Source organism: Laccaria bicolor, genomic scaffold (assembly GCF_000143565.1).
Source record: "Laccaria bicolor S238N-H82 LACBIscaffold_2 genomic scaffold, whole genome shotgun sequence".
NCBI lineage: Eukaryota > Fungi > Basidiomycota > Agaricomycetes > Agaricales > Hydnangiaceae > Laccaria > Laccaria bicolor.
Window position 1 is genome coordinate 3,032,869 of NW_001889873.1, and position 21,367 is coordinate 3,054,235.

At 47.3% G+C, this 21,367-nt stretch overlaps 10 protein-coding genes across 10 annotated transcripts; 5 read left to right on the forward strand and 5 right to left on the reverse strand.

The window, feature by feature from the left end:
• Positions 1-55: 55 nt before the first annotated feature.
• LACBIDRAFT_187790 (uncharacterized protein) lies at positions 56-2,195 on the forward strand (the record flags this gene model as incomplete). Its single annotated transcript, XM_001874914.1, has 19 exons — positions 56-340; positions 385-505; positions 558-583; positions 630-687; positions 739-787; positions 846-855; positions 909-930; positions 993-1,031; positions 1,076-1,167; positions 1,218-1,303; positions 1,357-1,400; positions 1,451-1,530; positions 1,583-1,672; positions 1,729-1,775; positions 1,830-1,869; positions 1,920-1,966; positions 2,016-2,048; positions 2,097-2,131; positions 2,182-2,195. Exons 1-19 carry the CDS (start codon positions 89-91, stop codon positions 2,193-2,195), a joined length of 1,185 nt encoding a protein of 394 aa, XP_001874949.1. The 5' UTR covers positions 56-88.
• Positions 2,196-3,702: 1,507 nt separating this feature from the next.
• LACBIDRAFT_306179 (uncharacterized protein) lies at positions 3,703-4,823 on the reverse strand (the record flags this gene model as incomplete). The annotated part of the gene is made up of 4 exons (XM_001875439.1): positions 3,703-3,782; positions 3,843-4,242; positions 4,300-4,726; positions 4,777-4,823. The coding sequence occupies 4 exons, from the start codon at positions 4,821-4,823 to the stop codon at positions 3,703-3,705; spliced, it is 954 nt and encodes a 317-aa protein (XP_001875474.1).
• A 137-nt stretch (positions 4,824-4,960) lies between these two features.
• Positions 4,961-5,746, reverse strand: LACBIDRAFT_182050 (uncharacterized protein; the record flags this gene model as incomplete). Its single annotated transcript, XM_001875440.1, has 2 exons — positions 4,961-5,459; positions 5,497-5,746. The coding sequence occupies 2 exons, from the start codon at positions 5,744-5,746 to the stop codon at positions 5,062-5,064; spliced, it is 648 nt and encodes a 215-aa protein (XP_001875475.1). The 3' UTR covers positions 4,961-5,061.
• A 330-nt stretch (positions 5,747-6,076) lies between these two features.
• LACBIDRAFT_292357 (uncharacterized protein) lies at positions 6,077-7,618 on the forward strand. The gene is made up of 6 exons (XM_001874915.1): positions 6,077-6,136; positions 6,181-6,428; positions 6,479-6,520; positions 6,577-7,127; positions 7,204-7,326; positions 7,385-7,618. Exons 4-6 carry the CDS (start codon positions 7,062-7,064, stop codon positions 7,412-7,414), a joined length of 219 nt encoding a protein of 72 aa, XP_001874950.1. The 5' UTR covers positions 6,077-6,136; positions 6,181-6,428; positions 6,479-6,520; positions 6,577-7,061; the 3' UTR covers positions 7,415-7,618.
• A 36-nt stretch (positions 7,619-7,654) lies between these two features.
• On the reverse strand, positions 7,655-9,364 carry LACBIDRAFT_322333 (uncharacterized protein; the record flags this gene model as incomplete). The annotated part of the gene is made up of 5 exons (XM_001875441.1): positions 7,655-7,658; positions 7,766-8,336; positions 8,384-8,666; positions 8,716-9,280; positions 9,324-9,364. The coding sequence occupies 5 exons, from the start codon at positions 9,362-9,364 to the stop codon at positions 7,655-7,657; spliced, it is 1,464 nt and encodes a 487-aa protein (XP_001875476.1).
• A 442-nt stretch (positions 9,365-9,806) lies between these two features.
• On the reverse strand, positions 9,807-12,528 carry LACBIDRAFT_322334 (uncharacterized protein; the record flags this gene model as incomplete). The annotated part of the gene is made up of 8 exons (XM_001875442.1): positions 9,807-10,151; positions 10,202-10,340; positions 10,396-10,514; positions 10,565-10,765; positions 10,816-11,976; positions 12,029-12,153; positions 12,193-12,237; positions 12,267-12,528. The coding sequence occupies 8 exons, from the start codon at positions 12,526-12,528 to the stop codon at positions 9,807-9,809; spliced, it is 2,397 nt and encodes a 798-aa protein (XP_001875477.1).
• A 225-nt stretch (positions 12,529-12,753) lies between these two features.
• Positions 12,754-15,375, forward strand: LACBIDRAFT_306184 (uncharacterized protein; the record flags this gene model as incomplete). The annotated part of the gene is made up of 14 exons (XM_001874916.1): positions 12,754-13,146; positions 13,201-13,294; positions 13,346-13,520; positions 13,573-13,694; positions 13,745-13,851; positions 13,903-13,941; positions 13,993-14,061; positions 14,116-14,145; positions 14,203-14,246; positions 14,296-14,542; positions 14,601-14,747; positions 14,801-14,911; positions 14,967-15,283; positions 15,342-15,375. 14 exons carry the CDS (start codon positions 12,754-12,756, stop codon positions 15,373-15,375), a joined length of 1,929 nt encoding a protein of 642 aa, XP_001874951.1.
• A 42-nt stretch (positions 15,376-15,417) lies between these two features.
• Positions 15,418-17,345, reverse strand: LACBIDRAFT_306185 (glycosyltransferase family 22 protein; the record flags this gene model as incomplete). The annotated part of the gene is made up of 6 exons (XM_001875443.1): positions 15,418-15,775; positions 15,829-16,473; positions 16,526-16,678; positions 16,730-16,878; positions 16,931-17,035; positions 17,085-17,345. 6 exons carry the CDS (start codon positions 17,343-17,345, stop codon positions 15,418-15,420), a joined length of 1,671 nt encoding a protein of 556 aa, XP_001875478.1.
• Positions 17,346-17,437: 92 nt separating this feature from the next.
• LACBIDRAFT_292358 (carbohydrate-binding module family 19 protein) lies at positions 17,438-18,925 on the forward strand. The gene is made up of 2 exons (XM_001874917.1): positions 17,438-17,682; positions 17,732-18,925. Exons 1-2 carry the CDS (start codon positions 17,487-17,489, stop codon positions 18,802-18,804), a joined length of 1,269 nt encoding a protein of 422 aa, XP_001874952.1. The 5' UTR covers positions 17,438-17,486; the 3' UTR covers positions 18,805-18,925.
• Positions 18,926-19,016: 91 nt separating this feature from the next.
• Positions 19,017-21,179, forward strand: LACBIDRAFT_306187 (uncharacterized protein; the record flags this gene model as incomplete). Its single annotated transcript, XM_001874918.1, has 12 exons — positions 19,017-19,242; positions 19,298-19,344; positions 19,405-19,758; positions 19,812-19,850; positions 19,901-20,010; positions 20,064-20,196; positions 20,252-20,351; positions 20,400-20,604; positions 20,653-20,730; positions 20,786-20,798; positions 20,848-21,039; positions 21,084-21,179. The coding sequence occupies 12 exons, from the start codon at positions 19,017-19,019 to the stop codon at positions 21,177-21,179; spliced, it is 1,593 nt and encodes a 530-aa protein (XP_001874953.1).
• Positions 21,180-21,367: the final 188 nt, after the last annotated feature.

The window sequence follows — 21,367 nt, forward strand, 5'->3', positions numbered from 1 at the left end:
TCGATCATGAAGTCATTGCCAAGAAATATGCACCGCCTTTAACCAAGTTGAAGTGTTCAAGTTCTTTTCCAATTCCTACCACTCCTTCATGTCCACAGACGAGCATTCGCCGCTTTTACCGCATCACAATGGCTTTGTCCCCTTTAGCCAAAGTGTCTTTTCCCTAGTCAAGGCTGAAGGCGAACCGACCTGGCTGGCATCCCTCAACTACTTTATTTTCGGAACTTATCTCAATGTTCTCTTAATATTCGTTCCATTGAGCATTATCGCTCACCATCTCAATTGGGATGCTGCTCTGCGTTTCTCGTTCAGCTTTCTAGCAATCGTTCCTTTGGCCAAGGTATGACCCAACCTCGCAAAAGGTACTCACTAACAACGCCCCAGTTGCTAGGCGAAGCCACGGATCAAATGTCCGCAAAACTTGGCCAAACGGTCGCCGGTTTGTTGAATGCATCTTTCGGGAACGCCGTTGAAATCATCGTCGGCATTGCTGCTCTTATGCAAGGTTCGCTTATCTAGTGCGAAGTTGATTTGGTTTATTTGACTGTTGCCGCCAGGCGAGCTGCGCATCGTTCAGACTTCAGTAAATTTATTTTCCCGAGGTTTATTACCCCTAAATTTTGTTTCAGATGTTGGGTTCTATACTATCAAACATTCTGCTCGTTTTGGGGTGTTCATTTTTGGCTGGTCGGTGTTTTTTTTTTTCACTGAGGAACAGTGGTTAACGTAAGGCATTAGCCGGTTACAAGCGCCCTGAGAGTGAATTTCAAGTGACGGCAGCACAAGCGTAAGTTGGACACGTTCCCTGCCGACATAGGTTAACTAAATCTTGATGGCCAATATAGTTCAAGTTCCGTATGTGCTCGTCCTACTATGTCTCGTCTGTCGAGTTCTGACAACTACTACAGTTAATGACCCTGGCATGCATCAGTTAGTTTAAACCCCCTAAATCATGGCTAATTTGTATCTGAGTTCCGCCATCTTTCACATAGCGCTTGTTATTCCTGCTGCTTATAATAGCACACAATCAGGTATTGTCATTTTAACTTATCTTAAATTCCGACTTGATCAAGAGAAACAGCTTCTTCGGCGAGTGGTTTGCTGGTTATTTCAAGAGGCACCGCAATAGCGCTCCTCCTTGTATACTGTGCTTATTTGTACTTTCAAGTCAGCACCGACATTTTCTTTTTGAGAACGATCTCACATCCGTCGGTTAGTTGAAGTCCCATGCACATCTGTATGAAGCAACAAGCAAACAAGAACCAGAAGCGCAGAAAATGAGTGTCATCGCAGCCTCAATAGCGTTGGTGTCCTGTCCCCTCCTAACAACTGCGATTACTCATCGACTTTATTTAGTCTGCTCTCGGTCACCGTCATTACGGCCTTCTGTGCTGATTATCGTAATTACGTTCCCGCGCACATTGATCATACCAAGCTCAAACTCGTTTAGTGGTTGCCTCCATCGAGGAAACTGCGGCGCGCTATGCCATACCGAAGGCGTTCATTGGTCTGATACTCCTTCCGATTGTGGTGAGTCTTGAGTGACATCCGTGTTCTGTCAATAACGGGAAATTGCGTTCAGGCCAACGCCGCTGAGCATGTTACTTCGGTCTGGATGGCGATGAAGAACCAAATGGAACTCACCATCACGATCTGTGTTGGCAGTTCCATTGTGAGTGGCAAAATATTATATTGTGAAATGCGGCCAATCTGACCTTACTCATGTAGCAAATCGCGACTTTTGTTGTTCCTCTCTTGGTAATCATAGGATGGATGTGAGTGATAAATCTTGGGATTTTTCGGTTGCGCTTACTTGGATTTTCTGTTAGCTCCGGACACGAATTGACTCTTTTCTTCGCTAACTTCGAGGTTTGCTATCCATTGTTAACTTGACAGCCCCTAATTGACAATGGGTCCAGACAATCATTCTTTTCGTCTCTGTCATCCTAGTCAACACTTTGATTCAGTGAGTGGGTGTTAATTGTAACGTCCGAGTATGCTGATGCATTTCTTAGGGATGGAAAGTCCAACTACATGGAAGGTCTTATGTGAGCGCAGTGCACTGAGTAGGTTAAGCGATTTCTAATTGTCATTAGGCTGCTATCCCTCTACTTTGTTATTTCACTTGCATGTGAGTCTAATCCATATCCGGATACCCTCTACTAACGAACACCTTTAAAGTCTGGGTCTCTTAATGCGCGTGCGCGTAAATGTAATTGTGGATATATGATTGAATGCCTGTTCAATATTACCGTCATTTCCCATTGTCAGCGACGCAACTGAGTGGAATAAAATGTGAATAAGACAAACACACGCATATCATTTGGTTGAACTGAAAGGAACTTGGTGCCAGAATTTGCTCTTTTAGATTGTACTTTTGAGTAATATGATCCTCAGGGGATAAAAGTTACGTCTGAGAAATGATATTCAGCGGTCTAAATCCAGCCCACGTAACAAAACAATGGTATAACAGCAGATTCTGAATGAGCGGATCTGGTCTTCGTCCTTGGACTTTCTGCCACCTGACTTCAGTCATCAAAACATCCGAGTTGAACTTCGACGGTCTGGGGATGAAGAACTTATCGTGCTCAAATTAATCAAGAGACCACCAAGTTTTGATAGGGAACGCATTGACAGTCTCTCGAATGTCATCCAGAAAAAGTGCAATGATCCGCTCCGGAGTTCAGGCTAGTAAGAACGAATTTGTATGCAAGTACCTTGCAGACTAGATGGGGATCTTGATATATCTTTATTGAGTCAATTTATCATTATTTTTTATACAAAAATTGCTGATAGATGTTATAGCATATTTGACTATAAAATATATACTCAGGTGAATCCATGTCATAATTGTTCAATATAAAACCTAGGGCTTCACGCACTTACCACAATTTTGGGTTTTGCGTTCAATGTGCTGGGTGTCAAAAGAAAGCAAAACAACGAAAAGAAATAAAATAGAAAGAATTTGCCTAGATATTCCCAACACCATATTGTGTCGAAATTTTTTTTCCATGAAGATGGCTTGGGTGTTTCTAGAGGTAAGACTGTCGGGGGTTGGCCAAAATTTTCGAAGTCAAGAACTGTCTCTGTGTTGTCAGGCGCAAGGATGGTTTTCGGGGGATTCTGATTTTGTCACGTGCACGTGACTAATGGCAGATAACTTTTCGGGGTGGCAGATAACTTGCAGATAACTTTGGTCTGGAATTCTCCACATTGGCCACATAAAACATATAGCTCTCTGAGAAGAAATTATAGCTTACACCTGTTAATATGTATATGCCAAAATTCAGCAACAGAAATATTGTACCCGTTGAGAAATATGTAAACTACAAAATCCCGGGCTTTGCCGGGCAGATAAATGGCAGATAAATACCCAGCACAATGATCAGTAAGCCCAATTTTGTGATTGTCATGCACATATCAGTAAGTTCGCACGGGGTGTCCATGCTGTGCAATGTGTAAACACGGCCAACTACTTGTGGATTAGGTCATCATCTACATTTTGGAGTCGGTTAGCAGTACAAAGGGGAGCAAGCTCCCCAATAATCCTGTGTCTTGTGTTAATGCTTTTCTGAAAAAGGTAAAATCTTGGAATTAAATGATTAAGGAACAAAAGAAGCATACTGCATGAGCAACATTATCGAGGGAATGAGCATACTGGTATAAGTGAGTGATAAGATAGGGCCAATCAAGGGGGGATGGTCACAGCGCAACGCTGTCTCCTTGCAATTCTTCAAACTTGCGCCGAGCCATTCGAACATTCAACTTTAAAGCTGCTGTTTCTAAAACAGGGCATCTCAGTCAATTGCTTGTGGGTGCTAGGTAAATGACTATGGACAAACCTATGGTGGGGTCATGCACAATGACCATAACATACGTATTCCGGGTCATTTCAGCCAGGACAGCAGTAAAATCGTATAGTTCCATCTCGAGTGAATGAAATTCCTCCCTCACGCGGGAGCATGCGTACTTGAAAGCTTTAACGAGTTCAGAAGTCCGCTCATAACGCGTTGGATCGAGTCCGCGCGCATCTCCCCCACCTGTGGTATCAGAGCCAAGAGATGAAGCAGTCGAGGGAATGTCAGGCATGTCAGGCAGATTAGATGAGGTGGCCACAACAAGGAAGGTCGTTCTCTCAAAGAGAATCACTTCGGTTGCATTGCAAGCCACTGCAAAGGTCGTCAAATGTTTTGAAAGAATGCTCGCGTTTGGGATCAGGGTGTGCACAATGTTGGACCATGCCTGATGTAGCTGCTTTGTGAAGTTCGTGTATGGAAGGAAGCAAAGGACAGTGCGTACCTTGTAGAGACTTTCGTCGTAGATACTGGTTCCAAACACCGAGACGGTGCCTTCGCCGCTTGCATCTTGCAGTTCCTTCCTTTTCTTCTCGAAAGAGGGTTGGCGTGGTTCCCGTAAAAGGTCCATCTTGTGCACGAGAAGAAATACAGATGCGCTCGGACTAAATTGCCTTAGCCCATCGAGACAGTCACGGTAGTACTCCAAATCCTTGTTCATTTCCCTTGTTTCGACGTCGAACACGTATATCATGACACCGACTTGTTGAAAAATTGTTGAACGTTGTGTGGTGAGATAGGAATCCATAAAGGCATCCTGGCCCCCACAATCCCACAGGTTGAGGATGAGGTCACCCAGAAATCGAACATGGTTTTGCTCAACGTCGATAGTGGCGCCCAGGCGAGCAGTCAACGACGCGGGGTTGTTCGAGCTACAACGGTATCGATGAATTCCTGTTCAAGAGGCATTGAGATGTCTTACAAGATCAATGAGCGCATCGATGTCTTGCCGCTGCCTGAGGCGCCCATTAGAAGAACCTGGACAGCGTGTCATTTCGGTGGGTAGCGCAATGCGCTCGGGTTCACCTTTTTCCTCATCCTTTGTGAGAGTTGTGAATAGATGAAACGGAGGGATCGACGACGACAATGGAAACGACAACAACAGTCGTCTACCCTGCAAGCCTCCAATTTAAATAAATTGGTCCAAGTGCTACATATTGAAGTACATACATACTTTAACTGTTTAGTCTAACGCGTTCCAACGTCCTCAATCAAATTTGCCTTCTCTCCAACGACGAACATGAGAACCCATCTCTACAGCCGCAAGACCCCAGTCTTCTCCGTGATTATGCCCTTTATCCTCGCCTCTTCCGAGTCCTGCTCTCTCTAACGCCTGGTCATCTGTAAGCGCAGTCAAAACTCCAAAGATGACTGGAACACCCGTGTCCAGTTGGATCTTCATTAAGGCATGTGATACGCTGTCGCAGATATACTCGAAGTGCATAGTCGACCCCTTGATAAGGACACCGATAGCGATTACAGCGTCAAAGGGCTCATTTGGCATGGTGACTGTGGCAGCTGTTGCAGGCGTTTCTGAATTCGGTATTGCTCCAAAGGACAGCCCGCTCAGCAGGTCAGTGACATTGGATGAGGTTTGGACGTGAGCTCCAGCGATCATTCTAAAAATGCACCAGTTTCGTACCGCGAGTAGAATTGTAAGCCCTGTCGCGTACGTACCTAGAGCATGCCAAAGGTAATTCGAAACTCCCCGGGACAGACTGCACGACAATGTTGCTCTCCTTGACACCGCTCTCCTTGAGCTTTGCGACCGCACCAGCAACCAGAGCATCGATAACAGTTTTGTTCCATCGTGCGTGCACAATGGCGACGCGAAGGGCCGCACCGTCGTATTGGACGTCCGATTTCGAGATACCTTTGACTGTGGCGCTCATGGTCAGGCAGCGTGGGAGTTTTTAAAGTCCAAAGAAAACGACACATAGCACGCTCTACTTATAAGTAAACCACCACTATGGACGGAAATCTCGCCAGTATGTCCTGTAACTGCTACAACGTCTTACAACTAACCCAGATTTCAGTGACTTATACCTTAATTCATTCTTTTTTAAGGAAACAATCCCACAACAAAGCCGCCGACGCGCTTAAAAAAGCCGCAAAAACCGTCGTCATTCTTAAAGATGACATAGAAATAGAGGGTCCTCAATTAGACGAAATTATTCAAATTTGGAAGTCGATAAAGCAAAATGACACATCCTCGTGAGTAGCATCTCATCGGAGCGTAGACAACATCTCAACTTCATTCAGCTCAAGCTCGGATTCGGACTGTACGCATATATCCATTGCATTGATGCTCTTTTTTCTTACACAGTATAAAAGCATCTTCCGATTCTAGTGAATCTAGTGAATCAACTTCAAGTTCAAGATCCCAGGAATCTGCGAAACCCACAAAGGCGACCAAGCCAAAGTCCAACTCGAAAAGCAAAGAAAAATTAGCAAACAAATCATCTTCATCTTCCTCGTCATCGTCATCGTCGTCATCCTCCAGTTCAGATTCCGATTCTGACTTGAACACCCAAATCAAGGATATACTTGCAGCAAAGAAGCCGGTACCATCTGGTATGCCCTTGTATCTAATTATTTGATATTTACATGATTTCACATGTCAGAGCATTCCGATTCCAGTTCCTCTGGCTCAGGCTCTGAATCTGGTACGTTGTCAAGCTATGCACGAAATGAGATTTTACCCAAAGTTGGAAATTACTAGACGACGAATCCAGTGATTCTGCCTCACAGAAGGCGAAATCGGTTAAAAAGAAACTGGTCAAAATTAGGGCAAGTGAAAAGCATTCCAGCCAAACTCTTTCGTCCACCAGCTCCTCCGATTCTACTTCCGATTCTGATAGCAGCCAAGTCTTGAGTAAAAAAATTGGGAAGGCCCCTGTAGCGGCGAAGCTTGCATCGAAGAAAATTGGGAAGAGCGAATCGTCTGACTCCCCCAGCTCAGAATCCGACTCGTCGTCTCTCGGGGGACAAAGGAAACCCTCCGTTGAAGTAAAGTCCGTCAATGGGGGTGAGCAAGATACCTACCAAGTCACGAAGAAGCGGAGAACTGGAGATGATGGCACGGCTGTTACGACTGCAACCACCGCCGACTTTGCCACTACCACCAAGGGGGAAAAAAGCCTGAATTCGACTGGATTTATCAAAGGCGCTAATAGCAATAAGAAAAATGGGCCGAACGAGCGCTTCATGAGGGTAAGACCTGAAACCGTGGCCATGAACAACAACTTTGTGGACAATCGGTACGAAGCCAAGGTATGTCTCGTCCACTTTTCTCGTGGCTTCGCCAGCCAAGCAGGCTACTTTCGAAACTTACGAATGCCATTTTCAGGCAGGGCCCAGTAATGATTATGGTTCGCGAGCTCATTCTGATCTTATCGTTACTCGCGGGGCTGGTTTCCGAAAGGAGAAGAACAAAAAAAAGAGAGGGAGCTATAGAGGAGGCGAGATAACGGTCAGTGGTTTGCTTCGTGGATGCTCCGGTATGTTGTGCCAACCTGGATGTTCGACAGATGGAAAGTCATAGCTTCAAGTTTTCTTAATTGGTATGGTAAAACTTTAGTGGATCCATCCTGACCGAAGTAAGGCAACGAAGGGATCGAAGCCCCGTCGTAGAGCTCAGAACTGAGTGACAGGGCGGCAAGGAATCGCTCTCCCTACAAATTTTATGTGCAGATGTCTGTTAAATCGCGTTCAAGGTTCTAATGAATTTAACAACAATCCAATCTACGGAAACTTTTTCCTCCATCGATTTATTGTCCCATGAGTGTGCGCCGGAAAAATCATCTGAAACCAAAGAATGAATTATGCGAGCCGTGTCATGTTCCTGGTAAAGGACGAGCGGCGAATACCACCTAGAACTGGCCTGAAGTAAAAGCTTTCCTCGACCTGACATAAGGGCGGATAAAATTTCAATCGGAATGTGAGGCAGACGGAAGGAAACAAGGAATCGACAATCAAACAAAACTTCGACATATTCAGGGCCGTTGTTTGTTTTCCACAAGTCCAAGCCGTCGACCAATGAATTCGTGATGTCGCGAAATAAAGAAGAATCTTCTGCCATTCGTAGTAACTCGTTTTTTTTGTCGAATGGAGGTTGTCTGGACGCCAACCATGCCACGGTATCGTCACTCAAAAGATCAGATACGCGGGTGACGTCCTTGATTTTTTCCCGACGATATACAACTGGCTTCCACAGAACGCCTCCTCCAGCGACGAACGGTTTGATTCCGTCAGTAAACGGGTCTGGGTTCCAGAGTTTCGTTATGATTTGTTTCAAACTGAGTTGTCGCCTTCCCGCTTCAGATTGGAGTGACCCCCAAGGATAAAAAGAAATAGTTCGCAGAATGCGGATGACCATCGCTTGTTGTAGTAAGAATCGATTGTCATCTAAAACCGATGCCAGCGCCATCAAAAAAGTACCCGGTGGAGACGGGAGCCTGCACCTTTTTAGAATGCTGTCCACTATATAAAATTTAACCAAGTGATAAGAACTGCTTCCCCTCGCTTACCTTGGGAGTCCACATCTTCAAGTTGCGAGTGAAAAAATTTGACCGCGCCCCGCAGTGACTCCAGACCAGAGGTCAGATCAAGGGAAGTAGGCACAGATGAGAGAGATTTGTTGATACTTTCAACTTTTTCAATGATGTCCGGAGGAAGGTTAAGATGGTCTACGTCAGGCGTCCCGTCTATGAGGCGGCGTATCGCGTTTCGAATAGTGATGTGGGGTTGAAAGTTGGTTGGATCCGTAATATATTCCAGGTTGTTCTGCTCGCAAGTCGCGAGGATTCTATCCTAAACACACCTCCAGTCAATAGTTGAGAGGCAAAGCTTGTGCAAGTACCTTGCCGACGTCCAGCAGGGGACGGACAATCCATTTACTCATGCCTTTGTGGCCAGCCCATGACAGAGAACGCTCATCTATTCCTGCACCCATGCCCCACCTTCGACAAGCTCGCATGCCACCAGCACCAAGCTGAGTGGACCCCATTCCCAGCCGCATCAACGCAGTTTCGACCTGGTCATCGGCATGATGACCCACTGCAAGGACATCGACGTCAGCACGCGTCAAGGTTTGCAAAAGCAAGGCATAGCGGGCGTCTCGAGCTGTCCGTTCAAACATGTCGCCTGGCGAAGGGCGCGGAGGATAAACCCCTTCGCCCCAGGGAATTTTGCTTGTGATATGCTCTACACCTATTGATTGAGCAAACAACCTGCAGTGGTTAGCCATGTCTGAAGATTTTTTCTGCAGGTCATGGTCGACGGTGAAGGATATAACGCGTTGAGGTTGCGAAGAGGAACCGGGATGCTCGAGAAGATAGCGGTTGATCAAGAACAGTAGACAGGTTGAATCGGGGCCACCAGAGTTTGCGACGGCTAGAGAGGTGCGTGAGCTGGGCCAAATCAGGCTGGAATATCATCATGTTCACCAATCTTATTCGACCAACCAACTGGTGGCTTGGTATTTTTGAGCATATGAGAGAATTCGACATTGTTGATTGCAGTTGGCTGGCCATAGATAGGCTTCATCCACGTCGGTAAGAGTACAGATGAACTGTTTAGTATTCGCCGCTTCAAACAAGTTACATACATAATACAAGCCAAAAGCAATAATCAGAACTCCCCATCAACTTAGTGTCCCGTGTCCGTTATGCAATAGCTGGCGAGTAGATAAAAGCAATGGTGTATAGGTAAGAGAAAGCATGGCATAGAAAGGAATGAAAAGCAAGAAAGGAAAAGAGCGGGTGTGGTGGGAAATACATACAATAGAAAGGTTCTGTCAAGGGGAGCAATGTAGTTCTTGCAATGTCCCCTTCAGTTCATTTCTATTCAGAACCAATTTCCGAGTGGCGACGGACACAAAGCGTCGCTATCTGAATTTGTTCCTTCATTTCGTTGGATTTTTCGTAAGTGGTCATGATTTATTTGTTTTCTTCAATACCCGTATCCTTGCCCGCCACTTTGCTGCTGCTGCTGAGGACCAGGACTAGAATGGCGCATCACACTTTGGTGCATTGCATGGTTTTGTTGGGTAACGCCAAATTGTGACCCCATGCTCATGCCCATCTGCAATTGCATTTGCATCATAGGAGTAATCTGGGGCATTTGATATGCAAGAGCGCTTGAATTGGCGCCCATTCCAAATGGGATTTGCGCCCCCTGTTGAAGGCCAGTGGTGCCCACGGTCGCTGCTTGTAGAGACGGGGAGTGGATAGCGGAGTTTGATTGAGAGGGTGGGGAAGCACCTCCCGTCGCTTGCATTTTTTGCATCGCTTGAAGCTTTCGTTGAAGATGAGCGACGAGCGCCGAAGGATAAACATATGTCTCACTTCATAGAATGCAAAATCTTGCAAGAGTGATGTCCTTGCGGGATGTGTATGAAAGATCCGTAACATCTCTTGACCAGCATCTGGAAGGAGCTCTTGGGTATCTCGTGAGTTGGTTACAGGTTTACGCTCTTGGGTGTTACTGTGGACTCCTCCTTCAATATTTTACTGCAATTGAAGCAGAGCTTAGCACGTACTTTAATTTTATATGACGAAGGTTGAGATTGGGAATGTCCCGGACAAAAATCCACCTGACTTTGAAGACACCTTTCCATTTATCTGACGCCCAGACTGTGCTACTCCTTGTATAGTCAACCTAAATATAAGTCTTCAGCACAATAAAAGTCCTTAAAATCCCAGGCTTACAGGAGTCAACATCTCTGCCATCCCACAGAAGTGGCCGCTAGCATTGACACTGAAGAAGAGGTAAATGGGTCCCCGCCCCGCAGTTTCCTTGAATGCCTTGTCCAGCCTTTTATTCCCCGGGTCGGTTGAACTCCAGATTTCGTACTTGAGGGATTTATGCACATCATCCTCAGTGTACGACTTGATGACAAAGTATCTTGCCTATAAGGGGGATCACATTAGATACATACATCCCAAAGATATGTACTCACAAATTGTGGTCGTGTATCAAAGTTGGCAGGATTATACCCTTTGGTTGCGATCAGGGAGGGCACGTCAATCGGTGTGTTTACGAAGGCTTGAGTCGGCGTTTGTCCAGAAGGTACAGTTTGTTGAGCTCCATTGCTACTGAAAGACGTCGTGACACCCAAACCTGGTCTTTGAGAGGAGCCCTGCTGTTGCGGCAGATACTGTTGGGGAATGGAAGGCACATTTGGAACTCCACCGCTCCCACTCCCACTTTTGCCATGTCCACCCTGCTGCTGATATCCGTATTGGAGATTTGAGTTGGACAGGCGGCCTCCAATCGCCCTATCCTTCTGTTCCCAGGAGCCACCCACCATTTGTGCACGTTCGTCTCGCTGTTGAATCTGATGGTGTTGTTGACCCTGAAGTTGCTGATGGTTATAACCAGAAGCATTGGTGAGGCCTCCACGTCCGGCCTGTGACAAGGGGGTCGTCCGACCATCAAAATCAGTGACCAGCTGAAGTTTGTTCCCGTTCCCGGCGCCGCCGTTTCCGTTCCCTCCAGTACGTGGCCCCGGTGCAAGGGGATGACTGGGATTGAAACGTGGCGGGTGAATATTCTGACCAGTCTGTTGGTAGTTACCATAACCATGGGGCATTTGAACAGTATTGTGATTGCTCGCAAGCTCCAGTGCAGATAGAGCACGCTGAACATCGTCAATAGCACCATTGTCATTTCCAGCTTGGTTCGACTGGAAGTTGGAGGAACCAGAAGTCCTCCGGTCATTCCCTTGTGCCCAAGCAGATGAATGTCCTATGGGACTGTTACCATATTGGTTGTTCTGTTGTCTTAGATAGTACTCTTCCTCGTATGCATTGAGATCTTCAGCATCGTACGCATATTCATCTTCCTCCGCATGTTCTGTTGGATCCGGAGGGCTCGAAGTTTGTGAGTGAGCAGGACCGGTAGCCTGGAGGGTTCCAGAGCGTTTGAGGCCTGATTGGCCTATTTTGCGAAGGCCGCTAACAGCAGCTCCGTAGGTAAGAGATACATGACGGCGGACGCCAGAGGCGGCAGGAGGAGGTGAAGGAATGGGAGGGTTGTTGACGTGTGGCGAGAGGGGTGAGTTACTGGACTGTGATTGTGCTTCCGCAACTTGCTGATGCTGAACTTGCTCAGGAGGCTGCTGTTATAGAACGAAAATAAATAAAACGTTAGGGAAAAGTCTCAAGAATGACCTCGTCGTCCTGCACGGCGTACTCCCCCAAGTTCCATGGCTCCTCGTCACCTTCGTGACCAGCGATAGCGGCAAGACTATTCACCGACTTTGGTGTCAAATTGCCAGATTTTGAACCTTGGAAACCTACGACAAGAAAGATCAGAGACCCGGCACAACACTCACAGAAGGCGAGAAACGAAGTTGATTCACGATCAACGATCGGAAGGTCTGATAAAGGATCGAAAAAGTGGGCGTACCGCGATGATAGCGGGTAGGGAGAGAGCTTTGCCTGTGAAGAGAGGTCTTCTCGCCTACAGCACCGACGCCGCCAACCCAGTCTTGATCAACGACCTCGTCGTCATTCCAGTGCGCCTGTTCTTGAGTTTCCTCGGATATGATGTCCTTTGCGGCGGCGCGTGCAGTGCGCGAGGAAGCCGATATTGTGTGGTGACGCCTGACGCCTCCGGATGAAGGAGGAGAGGAAGGGATGGGGGGCAGGGGATGAATTGGCGAGGACATTGGAGTTGGGATGGTGATGGAAAGGAAAAAAAGACACACGCTCCTTTCTACTTAATACAAGTTGAATACAGCTTTTCAAATTGAATACAACGATATGAACGAGATACCACAGTAAAATAATTACTTTAGTCATTAACCCTGAAGGCCTGATCACTGACAGGGCTCCCTCGACAAGTCCCTCGACAAGTCCCTCGAGCTTGGCTCCCTCTTTAGATTGCAACCACCATGTTCTCTACCTTTGCTCGTGTTCCGACACGCGTCGCCAGGCTCTCACCTCCGTTGGTCCGCTCACCGCGTTCTCGCTTCACCACCGAATCTAACACCTCTCCACCACCTTTGTCGAGGGCACGCAAAGTCGCTCGCATCACCGCCTTGACCTGTTTATCCACTATCATTGGAACTTGTACCCTTGCCGTAGGTATTTTAGTCCACGATGCTTTCACCTATAACAACAAGCACATCGACCGCGTTCCCATCAATCCCCTCGCTTTGAGTCCCGAACGCGGCGGACCCAAGAACCTTCCCGTCGTGAGGTCCCAAGTCGACGATGAAGAGGACGAAGAGGCAAAGCGATTAGCCGAAAAACCAAAACTCGTCATTGTTGGAGGAGGCTGGGGCGTACGTCCTCGCATTCGCCCTCTTTCTCTTACGGTTTCTCACCTACTCGTCCAGGCTATGGGTGTTCTCCAAAACTTGCACCCAGGAGATTATCATATCACAGTCGTTTCGACAGAAACCTTCACCACGTTTACTCCTCTTCTGCCCTGTTTGTTTCTTCCCCGTCTCTTCTTTGACCTGAATTTCATGTCTATTCTAGCCGCCATTGTAGGCACAGTTCAAGTTCGCTCTCTCGTCGAACCTATTCGTAAAATTATCGCTCGTCTCCGCGGCCACTTTGTTTCAGGAAAAGCTGTTGACATTGTCATGTCCGATCGCCTTCTTGAAGTCGAAACAACGTCAACTACCGGCGAAAAGGCTAGTATTTACGTTCCGTACGAGCTTTTCCCATTATTTTCTTCTTGATGATGATTAACCTGCTTCAAGTTACGACAAACTCGTCATTGCCGTTGGCTCATCTTCTAGCACACACGGCGTTCCAGGCTTGGAAAATTGTTTTCACCTGAAAACCATTGGAGATGCTCAGGCCATTCGCCGCCGTATTATGGGTACGTTTTATGTCACCGTTGCAGGTCCTTGCCTCAATTTTGTGTTTTAGACAATTTCGAAGCTGCAAGCTTGCCAACCACCTCAGTTGAAGAAAGAAAGCGCCTGCTTAGTTTCGTAATATGCGGAGGGGGACCTACAGGTGTCGAAACGGCTGCGGTGAGTTCCAACATTTTCCAGTGACCTGTCATTTAATTGTGTCAAATTCAGGAAATTTACGACTTTTGCCAAGAAGATATCATGAATTATGTTTGTGGGCTTTCTTCGTATCGTTTCAAGTAGAAGTTGACGCCATCGCAGTTTCCGAAAATTTGCAGAGAAGAAGTCTCGATACATGTTATACAGTCAAGAGAACATATTTTGAATACTGTATGTCTCCCCAACCCACGCGATTGTCCTTTTTATTGATGAGAGTATGTCCAGTATTCGGAAGCCATTTCTAAATTTGCCGAAGTTAGTATTTATTTGCCTATTTTTGAGGTTCGTTAGTTCTGATTATTGTGCGAACAGGAAAAATTTGGCCGTGACAAAGTCGATCTTGTAACATCCGCTCGGTTCGGACGTTCTTTTTACCCTCTTACTTTTACCTTATCCTCCGCTCAGTGTCGCCGCCGTCACCCCCGACCATGTCATATATACCACCCACTCAGCTGATGGCAAGGTTGAACAACACTCTATCCCAACAAACTTCGTTCTATGGTCTACGGGAATTGCTATGAATCCGTTCACGAAGCGCGTCTCAAGCCTCCTCCCCAATCAAGCACATAAGCGAGCCATCGAGACGGATGCCCACCTGCGTGTAAAAGGCGCCCCATTGGGCGAGCTGTACGCAGTGGGAGATTGTGCGACCGTCAGTTATTTTACTTGTATTCGGGCTCTGACTCTGGCGTTTAACGTGGAATCGGTAGATCGAGACCTCGATTGTAAGCCACTTTATGGATCTCGTCGAGGAAGCGGATGAGGACAAGAATGGGAAAATTGATTTTGGAGAATGGCAACACATGGTCAAGAGGATTAAAGCACGGATTCCAATGGCTGAAGACCACCTGGTCGAGGTAAGATATACCTTAGCTGCCAGTTTCCGACGCTCATTGTGTTTTGCTCATAGGTCAAGCAACTATTCCAAATGTACGACACGGATGCAGACAACAGCCTCTCCTTGAATGAACTAGTCAAACTCTTGGAGGAAATTGGAAACAGAATCACCTCCCTTCCTGCTGTGCGTTCTGTCATGTTTCATTTGTTTCCCTGTCGTTGACGTAGACGTATCTCAGACCGCCCAAGTGGCGTCCCAGCAAGGTAAATACTTGGGGGCGAAATTGCACAAGCTCGCTCGACAGACTGCTACACTCTCGCCGGACGAGGTGCCTTCTGCAGCCATCGGAGTCGTTTCTGATGAAAGCATCACGGGGCCATTTCGCTATCTTCACCTCGGAAGCCTGGCTTACATTGGAAATGCGGCTGTGTTCGACTTTGGAAAGTATTCGTTTATGGGCGGCCTGATGGCAATGTACGCATGGAGGAGCATCTACTGGAACGAGCAGGTTAGCGCAAGGACTAGAGCACTTCTGATGATTGACTGGATCATTCGGCAAGATCTACATTATACTTGTTTTACACGCTGGTTTGCTAACATTGGTCCTGTTTAGCGGTATCTGGGGTCGCGATTTATCGCGTCTTTGAGTGATCAAGACAGCTTCGCCCTGGTGGGGTGATGGGCCAACTCTACGTAGTCCATGTGCGATGACGCCATTTCCAAACCCGTACTCCACCTTTCCGCCTTCCCTCCCCGTGCCATTCCGGTCCCGCCTTCCAAATTTCCACATAACCCTTTCCTTTTAAAAGTTGTCGAATCGCACCCCCGAGCAGGAGGTCTCCAAAAAAAACTAAATATTCAGGCCACTCATGCCTCCATGGGAATTCTCGCACACCGACTGATGGTGAACCGGGGATCGAGGTCGGAAATGGAGAGAGTGGGAACGACTGGTTGACTTTATCCGGAAAGTAAGTGCTTAGATAAGTCTGTGGTGATGCGTAAAATATATCGGTCTGGTCATGATACGACGCCAGATCCTGGTGTCTGCTGCACCGTCAATAAACTCATCCTTTGTAACCAACCGATGTGGATCTGCTTACCGAGACGGGGGTTCGCAGCCAAGGGCCCACATCCGTCCGTCGGCCAGCTCCTTGCGATGGAGATATGCATAACCTGGTGTGGAATGACAGGGCATTAGGAACCCAATGGTGGTCTGGTTGAGCTCCTCGTGCGGGAGGGATCGGAAGTAGGCGAGAACAGAGATCGGAGCACTGCAGTAAAACAGCACAACATAGAGTGATGCCGGAAGTGTCAGGAGCAGCAGAACGAGGTGTTTTCGTTTGATGGGCAGGTATCCCGCCCTATTTGATGAAATGTTCAGCTCCAGAAGTGATTTTGCGGCCATTACATGAAGAAGCGGCAAGAGAGGGTGAAGAAAACGCCATTCCTTGTGCCCAGCGAATGAATATACAGCGGTGGACCAAAGGATGGTTTTCAACATGACTTGGAGAGCTCGGTTGTTTTGGCTTCTGTCAGTGAGGGTGCACCACATCCCATGAATAGAAAAAGGCAGCGCGGTAGTGCAAAGAATGGGCAAAGCTTGCGTGACATAATAATGCCAGGAATTGGAACCGTAGAATAGGGAGACGGAAGACAAATTGGTGAGCAGGAAGTTGAGAGGGGTGAATATTGCTTTGCCGTAGTACATGGAATCAATTGAGAATTGAAATAATAGAGCGATAGTTCTTTGAGAATGATAAGTTTGGAACTCTTTATTTAATAGAACATAAGACTTACACAACCAGGGTAACCTGACGAATGATAGACAAAACAATGTTCGTATGTTTTCTGAGTATCCACACAAGGCTTCCATATAGATAGACCCAAATCAAAGCGTTTGTGGGTCGAATGAGACAAGCAAGAGCGCTGCATAGTATCGTCTTTTCTAAGCTGGATCCAGTAAAAATGAAATCTTGATGTGCAACATGATTGGAGACGAACCTGGGGATCGCTAATTGATAATTGGGATGCGAGCTAGCATCCCATGGATAAAACGAGAATGCTATTGTTGAGAGTGAAGTTTCGAGAGAGTTAGAGAGGGACCGGGAGAGCGCTAGAGCGTGAAAGAAGGAGCTCAATGATAGCAGCAGCTGGATGAATTTCTTTCAAGCGGTTTGAAAATCCGGACGACGGGAAGCGCACCGCAAGAGGAACGGCATCTACACCCAGGACAGTGCGGGTGAGTTTGCAGAGCCCGATATCTGTGCCAGCCGCCAAAAGACCATGTAAAACCTTGGGACCGAGGATCTGGCAAAGTTGGGAACACAAACAAAGATATATAAAATAAGGCACTTGCCAATAACCAGTCCCCTAAATATGCAGAGTCAGCAAGACGTGTGACGCGCAATAGCCAGAATATTGGGACATTCAAGGCTGGGTATATAAAACTTCGAATTGGATGCGGTGATAACCATTCCCAAGTGAGATGACCATAGCCAAATACGAGATGATGAGCTGGTTCCAAAGCCTGAAAGTACTCGTCTGGTTGAAAGAATGTGGTTGTGGCCAAGGCAATGAGGACTCGAATTGTCACAGCTAGCTTTGTTGAAGGTTGCATTGAAGGCTATTTTTGGAACAACAATGGGGACAACTTGAATCTATATAAAAGCAACGATAAGATTTGTTCATTGTCAATCATCCATTTCTCTTTTTCTCTCTCTCTCCATCTTATTTGGCCAGGTGCCTCCCTCGTTCACTCATGTCTTTTCTTCTTTCTTTATTTTCTCTCCTTGCTTTCCTTGCTGCAGTCTACTCAGCCCCTGCTCAGCTCTCTTACGACCAACTCGCACCAAGGCAGGCCCCTGCAACCCCGGATTTTCTTAAACAAAATGGGCTTGATGCCCAGAAACTCAACTCCCAGTTCGCTTCCATGAAGCCAACAGATTCATGTCAAGGTTCGTCCTACTTTCATGTCCGTGCCTTGTGTTCTCATCGCACAAATAGACGATCAGATGGCCTGTGTCACCTCAGCTTTTGCCCAATGTATTGGTGGAAAATGGGCGTTATCTACATGCAGCTCAGGTCTCGCCTGCTATGCCCTTCCCCTCGTAAACAAGCCTGGTACCAGCCTTGTTTGTGACACTCCTACGGATGCCGCAGCCCGTTTCGCTGCCACTGGCGTCGACGGTGGTGTAACAGGCGCGGTGCCTCCGGCTCAAGGCAACAACAGCACGTCTGCTCCCACTCCTTCTGGAGGAGATGACTCTGTTGACGATGATTGTGATGAGGACACCCCTAGCACTGATGACGGGGACGGGGACGATTGCGACGAGGGAAATCATAGCACTGGCGCCTCGCAGATTCCTGACGACCAGTGTGAGGACGATAACACTACGTCCAGTGTACCCCTTGCAACTCCCCGGACCGTCAAATCAGCCGGCCAGTCTCGTACTCTTACAAGTGCGTCCTCCACCCCGACAGTTGCAAATCAGGCGAACGCACCAGCTCCCACTACCATATATCTTACTTCACAATCGTCTGCTTCCACAACTCCATCTGTCATTTTGCTCAACCGCCGCCAAGCTCCCAGCACTTTGCCTACTCCGTCCTCTGCGACAACAACCGCCCTGACGAGCTCCATACCCATATCGACCTCTTCCAGCAGTGCTGCCATTGTAACGCCAACAGTTGTAATTGGTACAGATGGGATTGTTACCGTAACTGTCGTTTCCACCGTCTTTGTTTCTGCCTCCTGCGGTCTTCCTTCAGTCTCTGCAACCCTTTCTTCATCTCCTAGCGCCATTAGGGTTTCTTCAGCCGTCCCCCCCGCTGTCACTTTGACGTCTCCCGCAATCACGTCCTCATCAGCTCCCTCCGTGTCGACAACTGCCACTCCTTCCGCCACTGGCGTCATTAACCTCTCTGTCCCTCCAGCCGCAAGCGAGACTTCCGTCAACGGCAACGCAGGTGGTGGACTGACTTTCATCAGCCAGGTGGCCACCCCCCCTGCCGTACCTTCCCCGACGGGCTCATTCAACCTATCGGAGCTGTTGACTGCTACAGTGGCTTCCTCGTAACGATCTGAGCCATGAACAGTAATGAACACAGACCGGATAATATTTTCCCATACTTTCATGTAGCCATTAGGATTATCATTACAATGTAATATTATTGCACAAGTTATTATCGTTTTCGTTGACAAAATGCTCCCGTGACGATTCAAATTGTGATTGTGATAGTGCTCTCACATGCCCATCATGAGTTCGTTCAAGGAATCGCCAACCCCAAAATGTCCTCCACGACCGCCCTGTCCGGGTATCGAGACAAACGTGCTGCTCTCATATTACGGGATCGATCGCTTCGTCGAGAAAATTTACGAGTCAAAGCACTCACCTTGAACGAAATCAAGGCTGATGAAATCTTACGGCGCATACGCGCTGATGAGGAGGCTACAATATGGAAAGAGGAGCATCCATCAATTCCTCATCCCTTTCCTGGGATGGAATTTTTGACTGGCGAGTATCTGGATTGCAGTTGAATGTCGGGATGTGACTGATGAATGCCTCCCAGGCAAGAGTATTATCGTCCGCACTAAGATATTCGAGATCCTCAGCAAGGTACACGTTTATCGCATACACAGTGAACTCCTTAAAAGAAGCTTGCTCATTTCTTTGCAGATGCCGAAAGGCGCGCTCCTTCATGCACATCTAGATGCGATGGTCAACGCTGAGTTTCTTCTCAAACTTGCACTCAAATATCCTGCTTTCCACGTTCGGATTCACCAACCCCTGACCGTTGCGAACCTGCCCACCAACTTGCCGGAATTTAGGGCATTATCCGAGGACCTCTTCACTCATAGTGCCAGCTTAACGGACTCAGGTTATGCTATCGGAACATGGGTTCCCATCAGGAATGCTCGGCAGTCCTTCAACGCTGAGTTCGGTGGACCAGAAGGATTTGATAGATGGGTCCTAGCCGCAATGACGATTAACCCTGCAGAAGCTTACGGAACCCACAAGACCGTTGCAAAGGTTTGCCCATGCCTACTTACAATTACATTGGATTTATTGAAGCAATTGGATAGATATGGCAAAAGTTCGCCAGCACTTTTATCACGTCCGATGTCTGTCGTTCCTCCATCTATATGCAATCGTTTAGCCTAACAAAGAACAGGGGTTGATTCACTTCCAACCATTGTTTGCAGAGTATATGAGAGTGTTCTTTCTTACTGCAATTGAAGATGGTATCTCGTATATTGAAACCAGGATCAACTTTCTGCGCAAGTGTGTTTTGCCATTGAGGAAGCGAATTCAAGAGGACTGACCTATCTCGGAAGGTTCATGGTTGGGGCGGACGGACGAGAAAATGTCCCTCATCGCGAGTGGTTACTTATGTTTGATCGAGTTCAGAGTGAAGTCAAAATGAAGATGAAGATCGACGGGCGTGAAGATGCCTTTATTGGAGCCAAAGTCAGTCGTTTTAGTAAATCTGAAGGCTATCTTCTCTAAACTTTGGTATGCTCAGATCATCTATTCTACCATACGTTTCATCACTCCAGAAGAATTAGAATGGTACTTGGAGGATTGTATTGCTTTGAAGAAAGAGTTTCCGCATCTCATTGCCGGTTCGTATCTTCTGTGGCATTTTTTTTTCGATTGCTGACTTCTTGCAGGATTTGATCTCGTTGGGGATGAAAACGCCCTGAAGCCGCTCATCTACTATATTGAACCACTTCTCCACTTTCGCGAGCGTCAGAAGGACGAGGGCGTTGATATACCCTTCCTCTTTCACGCAGGGGAAACGCTTGGTGATGGGACTGACGCAGATGTAAACCTTTACGATGCCATTTTATTGGGAACAAAACGGATTGGTCACGGGTATGTACGCTTACGTTTAGGAGTCCCGCTAGGCTGACGATGGTGCAGATTTTCCTTGATAAAGCACCCAGAACTTGTCAAGATTTGTCGTGAGCGTGGAATTGCTGTTGAGGTTTGTCCGATATCGTACGTGGCTGCTTCCTGCTGGGGTTCCGCGTGCTCTGACCACAGCTGAATAAAGAAACGAGATTTTGGTACAGTTTATCTCAGCCAATACTTCGGTATGCTAAAGAGACTTGATAGCGATTAACATCGTCAATGCCAATGCATCCACTCCCCGCGCTCATGAATAATGGAGTACCGGTTGCGTTATGCTCCGACGACCCGGCAGTATTTGGCAACATGGGACTCACTTTCGATTATTACCAAGTCTTTGTGTCCAGTGAGGTGTGCGGATTGAGCACCCTGGGTGGGCTTGCGCGAGACAGTATAGAGGTAAGAAATGATTGACCGCAGTGAACTATTCTGACACATGGTAGTTTTCTACGCTGAACAATGAAGAGAAAAGGCAGGCTATCGCTGGGTGGGAGCGACGTTGGAGGGATTATGTGGATTATATTGCCGGTTTGGTATGATATTGTATACACATATTTGTACACCTATCATTGCTGGCGTCGTCCGAGGGCAAAGCATCGTCCCTTCTCTTAAACTTCAACCACCACCGCCGTCGTCCTCGTCGTTGAGTCTGTCGTTCAAAGGTATGTACAAGCAGTCCATTCACCGTCGCCTCCTCCATCCTCGCCTCCCCTCACATCCCTCCCTA

Coding starts and splice junctions, on each gene's coding strand:
- LACBIDRAFT_292357 (XM_001874915.1), top strand. CDS start 7,062: ATGAGGGTAAGACCTGAAACCGTGGCCATGAACAACAACTTTGTGGAC. Junction 7,128..7,203: donor ACAATCGGTACGAAGCCAAG/GTATGTCTCGTC, acceptor TGCCATTTTCAG/GCAGGGCCCAGTAATGATTA. Junction 7,327..7,384: donor ATAGAGGAGGCGAGATAACG/GTCAGTGGTTTG, acceptor GATGTTCGACAG/ATGGAAAGTCATAGCTTCAA.
- LACBIDRAFT_292358 (XM_001874917.1), top strand. CDS start 17,487: ATGTCTTTTCTTCTTTCTTTATTTTCTCTCCTTGCTTTCCTTGCTGCA. Junction 17,683..17,731: donor GCCAACAGATTCATGTCAAG/GTTCGTCCTACT, acceptor TCGCACAAATAG/ACGATCAGATGGCCTGTGTC.